The following is a 6,057-nucleotide window of genomic DNA, read 5'->3' as shown; positions in this document are numbered from 1 at the left end:
TGTGGGCAGGGGTTCAGTTGTTGTGGGAAGGTTTTCGGATGTTGTAGCAGGAGCTGTGGTTGTTGTGGGCAGGGGTTCAGTTGTTGTGGGAAGGTCTTTGGATGTTGTAGCTTGAGATTTGGTTGTTGTGTGCAGGGGTTCATTTGTTGTGGGAAGGTCTTCGGATGTTGTAGCAGGAGCTGTGGTTGTTGTGGGCAGGGGTTCAGTTGTTGTGGGAAAGTCTTCGGATGTTGTTGTTGTTGTGAGTGCATCTGTAGTGGTTGTAGCTACAGCTGTACTTGTTGAAGCTGCTGCTGAAGATGTCATTAATGTCGCTGTGGTTGTTTTGGGGGAAGCTGTGCCTTTTGTAATGGAAGCTATTATGGTTGTGGGAGCTGCTGTATTGGTGGGAGCAGATGTGGTTGTTGTGGGCAGGGGTTCAGTTGTTGTGTGAAGGGCTTTGATTGTTGTAGCCGGTGCTCTGGTTTTTGTGGGAGCAGCTGTTGTTGTGGGAAACACTTTAGTTGGTGTATCTGCTGCAGTTGTGGGAGCAATTGTGTTTGTTGTGGGCAAATCTGTTATTGTGGTTGGAGCAGATGTGGTTGTGGTGGGCATGACATTGGTTGTTGTTGCTGTAGCTTTTGTTGTTGTAGCATCAGCAGTTGTTGTTGTGGGAGCAGCTGTTGTTGTTGTAGAGTATGATCTGGTTGATGTTGGTGCAATTGTAGTTTTTGTGGCCTCAGCTGAAGTTGTTGAAGCCTCTGCTGTAAATGTTAATGGAGATGCTGTGGTTGTGGTTGGTGCAGTTGTGGTTGTTGTGGGAGCAGCTGTGTTTGTAGTGGGAGCAGCTGTGGTTGTTGTGGACGAGGTGATGGGTGTTGTTGCTGTAGATGTTGTTATTATTGTAGCAGCAGCTGTGGTTGTGGTTGTTGTGAGTGCATCTGTAGTGGTTGTAGCTACCGCTGTACTTGTCATAGCTGCTGCTGTAGATGTCATTAATGTTGTTGTGGTTGTTTTGTGGGAAGCTGTGCTTGTAGTAATCGAAGCTATTATGGTTGTGGGAGCTGCTGTAGTGGTGGGAGCAGATGTGGTTGTTGTGGGCAGTGGTTCAGTTGTTGTGGGAAGGTCTTCGGATGTTGTAGCAGGAGCTGTGGTTGTTGTGGTCAGGGGTTCAGTTGTTGTGGGAAGGTCTTCGGATGTTGTTGTTGTTGTTGTGGGTGCATCTGTAGTGGTTGTAGCTACAGCTGTACTTGTTGAACCTGCTGCTGTAGATGTCTTTAATGTCGCTGTGGTTGTTTTGGGGGAAGCTGTGCTTGTAGCAATAGAAGCTATTATGGTTGTGGGAGCTGCTGTAGTGGTGGGAGCAGATGTGGTTGTTGTGGGCAGGGGTTCAGTTGTTGTGGGAAGGTCTTCGAATGTTGTAACAGGAGCTGTGGTTGTTGTGGGCAGGGGTTCAGTTGTTGTGGGAAGGGCTTCAGATGTTGTAGCTGGTGCTGTGGTTGTTGTGGGCAGGGATGTGGTCGTTGTGGGCAGAGATTCAGTTGTTGTGTGAATCGCTTTGGTTGTTGTTGCAGAAGCTGAGGTTTTTGATGTGGAAATTGTTGTTTTTGTATCAAAAGCTGTTGTTGAAGTAGCAGCAACTGTGGTTGTCGTGGGGAAAGCTGTGGTTGTTGTTGGAGCCGCTGTGGTTGTGTCAGAGGAGGCTATTGTGGTTGAGGGAAATGCTGTAGTTGTTGTTATTAAATATGAGGTTGTTGTGGGTGCATCTGTGGTTGTTGTGGGAGCAGCTGGGGTTGTTGGAGCTGTGGCTATGGTTTTTGGAGCTACGGCTGTGGTTGTCATTGATGCTGATGGGGTTGTTTCGATTGCAGCTGTGATTGTTGTAGCCACAGCTGTACTTTTCAGAGCCACAGCAGTAGATGTCATTGGTGTGGCTGTAGTTGTTGAAACATATGTTGTTGTTTGGGGAGCAGCTGTGGTTGTTGTTGCCATGGCTGTGGTTGTTGTAGAAGCAGCTGTGGTTGTTGTGTGGTAAACTGTGGCAATTGTGGGATTAGATGTCATTGTTTTGGTAGGCGTAGTAGCAGTCGTGCTTTGCTGGAGTTCTGTATAAAACATTTTTTTATTACGACCATTAAAATGCTCTGCAATATCTGTTAAACGTGCTGAATTAAATTTGTTTGGTAACCCAACACCACAGTCCGAGACAACTCGGACAACTACTCTTTCTCCCCATAATTTGTTTGAATTGTATTATGTGTTGTGTTTAGATGAATCCTTACCAGCTTTGATACTGCCAATAATAACATTTAAGAAGACTGTGAACGTGTCGATGGAAATCTTGAGGGAGACCTCTACATTTGTAACATCAGGGACCACAGACTGGCTTGTGAAGATCAAGTTAGTTGTCACACCCACAGAACCAGACCTAAATACCAAAGAACAGAACTGATGTGAAATTCAATAAAATGTATTACTGTTGATAGTGGGAGTAATAGCAAAATTTGTATTTTTAATGAATACATGTGACTAATACACTTTGTCTATCTGCAAATAAGTAAGTTGCATAAATGTGGACCAAAAAGAATGTGAACATACCAGAAATTGATGATGATGCATCTGAGGAAGATTACAGGATATATTCTTTTGAATCCTTGATTCAACTGTAGAAAAATATCAGTGCACACAATAAGCATAAAAAGGAAAGGAAAAATAGTAAATATAACTCACAATCAAGTTTTGTTATAAATGTCCATTAAAAGATTCGTGCTTATGTCAATTTTCAACATTTACCTCAGTTGTCAGATTTGAAGCCAAATGAAGGTACTCATTGGACTGTGGACTTTTGTAGGCTTCCAGAAATGTACTATTCAGCCGGAAATGCAGAATAAGTACACCTTCATTTGCTGTTGGAGGGTCAGTGGAATCACTGGTTGGGGCAGCAGGTGTTGTTGTTGTAGCAGAAGCTGTAGTTATCGTTGTTACAGCTGTGGTTATCATTGGTGAAGCTGTGGTTGTTGTAGTGGCAGCTGTGGTTGTTGTGGGGGTAGCTACAGTTGTTGTCCGAACAGCTGTGGATGTTGTGGGGCCGGCTGTTGTGGTTGTAGCAGCATCTGTGTTTGATGTGGGGGAAGCTGTGGTTGATGTGGGGCTGGCTGTGGTTGTCGGAGCTGCTGCTGTGGTTGTCATTGCAGACGTGGTTGTTCCGGGAGCATCTGTGGTTGTAGGGATGGCTTTGGTTGTTGTGGGGGAAGCTGTAGTTGTTGTGGGAACAGCTGTGGATGTTGTGGAGACTGCTGTTGTTGTCTTGGCAGCATCTGTTTTTGATGTGCGGGAAGCTGTGGTTGATGTGGGGCTGGCTGTGGTTGTCGGAGCTGCGGCTGTGGTTGTCGTTGTAGACGTGGTTGTTCCGGGAGCATCTGTGGTTGTGGGGCTGGCTGTGGTTGTTGTAGCTGCAGCTGTTGTTGTTGTTGCAGCAGCTATGGTTGTTGTCGGGGAAGCTGTGGTTGTTGTGGGAACAGCTGTTGTTGTTGTTGTTGTTGTTGTTTGGACAGCTGTTGTTGTTGTAGCCACAGTTTTAGTTGTCGTAGCAGAAGCAGCTGTAGTTGTTGTTGGAGCAGCTGTGGTTTTTTTGGGGACGACTGTGGTTGTTGGTTGTTCGCATGGTTTACGGTGTTTTTTCCCCTGCTGTTGTCGATGTTTCAGCTTATGATGATCTGAGTGCCGCTGTGGTTTTTGAGGGTACAGCTCTTCTTCTTGTGTCTGCAGTGTGGTTGTTGTGGGAGCAGCTTTAGTCGGTGTTGGTGCTGCTGTGATTTTTGTTGGAGAAAGTGTTGTTTTTGTAGCCAAAGCTGTAGTTGTCGGAGCAGCAGTAACTGTGGTTTTTGTGGTGGATGCTGTGGTTTTTGTGAGTACAGCTGTGGTTGTTGTAGGGGAAGCTGTGGTGGTTCTGGGAGCTTCTATAGTTGTTGTCAACATTTTTTGGATTGTTGTGGGTGCATCTGTGGTTGTTGAATCCGCAGCTGTTGTTGTAGTAGCAGCAACTGTGGTTGTCGTGGGGGAAGCTGTGGTTGTTGAAGAGGAAGCTGTTGTGGTTGTTGGAATATCTGTAGTAGTTGTTAGAGAATATGTGCTTGTTGTGGGTGCATCTGTGGTTGTTGTGGGAGCAGCTGTGGTTGTTGTTAGTACAACTGTGGTTGTTGGAGCTGTGGCTGTGGTTGTCGGAGCTACTTCTGTGGTTGTCATTGATGCCGATGTGGTTGTTTCGTTTGCAGCTGTGATTGTTGTTGCCACAGCTGTACTTTTCATTGCAACAGCTGTAGATGGCATTGGTGTGGCTGTGCTTGTTGTTGGATCATCTGTTTTTGTTTTGGGAGCAGCTGTGGTTGTTGTGGTAATGGCTGTGGTTGTTGTAGCAGCAGGCGTTGTTGTCGTAGCAGCTGCAGTGGTTGTTGTGTGGGAATATGTGGGAATTGTAGGAGCTGCTGTCATTGTGTTGGTAGTCGTAGTAGCAGTCGTGTTATTCTGGAGTTCTGCATAAAAACATTTTTTTAACGACCATTAAAATGCTCTGCAATATCTGTTAAACGTGCTGAATTAAATTTGTTTGGTAACCCAACACCACAGTCCCAGACAACTCGGACAACTACTCCTTGTCCTCATAATGTGTTTGAATTGCATAATGTGTTGTGTTTAGATGAATCCTTACCAGCTTTGATACTGCCAGTAATAACGTCTAAGAAGACTGTGAACGTGTTGATGGACGTCTTGAGGGAGTCCTCTACATTTGTAACGTTAGGGACAACAGACTGGCTTGTGAAGATCAAGTTAGTTGTCACACCCACAGAACCAGACCTAAATACCAAAGAACAAAATTGATGTGAAATGCAATAAAAGTTATTACTGTTGTTAGTAGGATTATTTGTACTATTAGTATTGTTAAAGAATGATTTACATGTGACTAATACACTTTGTCTACCTGCAAATAAGTAAGATGTAGAAATGTGGACCAAAAAGAAAGTGAACATACCAGAAACTGATGATGATGCTTCTCAGGAAGATTACAGGATATATTATTTTGAATCCTTGATTCAACTGTAGAAAAATATCAGGGCACACAATAAGCATAAAAAGGACAAGAGAAATAGTAAATATAACTCACAATCAAGTTTTGTTATAAATGTCAATAAATGTCCATTTAAAGATTTGTGCTTATGTCAATTATCAACATTTACCTCAGATGTCAGATTTGAAGCCAAATTAAGGTACTCATTGGACTGTGGACTTTTGTAGGCTTCCAGAAATGTACTATTCAGCCGGAAATGCAGAATAAGTACACCTTCATTTGCTGTTGGAGGGTCAGTGGAATCACTGGGGCAGTAGTTGTTGGAGCAACGGGTGTTGTTGTTGTAGCAGAAGCTGGAGTTATCGTTGTTACAGCTGTGGTTATCATTGGTGAAGCTGTGGTTGTTGTAGTGGCAGCTGTGGTTGTTGTGGGGGTAGCTACAGTTGTTGTAAACAGCTGTGGATATTGTGGGGCCGGCTGTTGTTGTTGTAGCAGCATCTGTGTTTGATGTGGGGGAAGCTGTGGTTGATGTGGGGCTGGCTGTGGTTGTCGGAGCTGCGGCTGTGGTTGTCATTGCAGACGTGGTTGTTCCGGGAGCATCTGTGGTTGTGGGGATTGCTTTGGTTGTTGTAGCTGTTGTTGTCGTAGCAGCATCTGTGTTTGATGTGGGGGAAGCTGTGGTTGATGTGGAGCTGGCTGTGGTTGTCGGTGCTTCGGCTGTGGTTGTCATTGTAGACGTGGCTGTTCCGGGAGCATCTGTGGTTGTGGGGCTGGCTGTGGTTGTTGTAGCTGCAGCTGTTGTTGTTGTTGCAGCAGCTATGGTTGTTGTCAGGGATGCTGTGGTTGTTGTGGGAACAGCTGTTGTTGTTGTTGTTGTTTGGACAGCTGTTGTTGTTGTAGCCACAGTTTTAGTTGTCGTAGCAGAAGCAGCTGTAGTTGTTGTTGGAGCGGCTGTGGTTTTTTTGGGGACGACTGTGGTTGTTGGTTGTTCGCATGGTTTACGGTGTTTTTGC

General features: G+C 45.0%; 1 protein-coding gene across 1 annotated transcript; it reads right to left on the bottom strand.

Annotated features, from left to right (window-relative positions):
- Window positions 1-718: 718 nt before the first annotated feature.
- LOC135506461 (GATA zinc finger domain-containing protein 14-like) lies at window positions 719-5,774 on the bottom strand. Its single transcript, XM_064925843.1, has 7 exons — window positions 5,248-5,774; window positions 3,895-4,295; window positions 3,725-3,788; window positions 2,910-3,533; window positions 1,878-2,015; window positions 1,230-1,328; window positions 719-1,046 (listed from the first exon to the last, which is right to left on the bottom strand). Exons 1-7 carry the CDS (start codon window positions 5,772-5,774, stop codon window positions 719-721), a joined length of 2,181 nt encoding a protein of 726 aa, XP_064781915.1.
- Between the last annotated feature and the right edge of the window lie 283 nt (window positions 5,775-6,057).

Source organism: Oncorhynchus masou, chromosome 20, assembly GCF_036934945.1.
Source record: "Oncorhynchus masou masou isolate Uvic2021 chromosome 20, UVic_Omas_1.1, whole genome shotgun sequence".
NCBI classification, from domain to species: domain Eukaryota; kingdom Metazoa; phylum Chordata; class Actinopteri; order Salmoniformes; family Salmonidae; genus Oncorhynchus; species Oncorhynchus masou.
Note: the sequence above shows the minus strand (reverse complement) of the source record. Positions and strands in the feature narration are given on the sequence as shown.

Bases quoted from the DNA above. Each gene is read 5' to 3' on its own strand.
- LOC135506461 (XM_064925843.1), bottom strand. From the start codon at position 5,774: ATGACAACCACAGCCGAAGCACCGACAACCACAGCCAGCTCCACATCA. The intron at 3,789-3,894 runs GTACTCACAAAA...CAAAAATCACAG, and splicing joins CCCCTACAACAACCACAGCT to CAGCACCAACACCGACTAAA. The intron at 1,329-1,877 runs GTACAGCTGTGG...CCACCACTACAG, and splicing joins TACTGCTGTGGCTCTGAAAA to CAGCTCCCACAACCATAATA.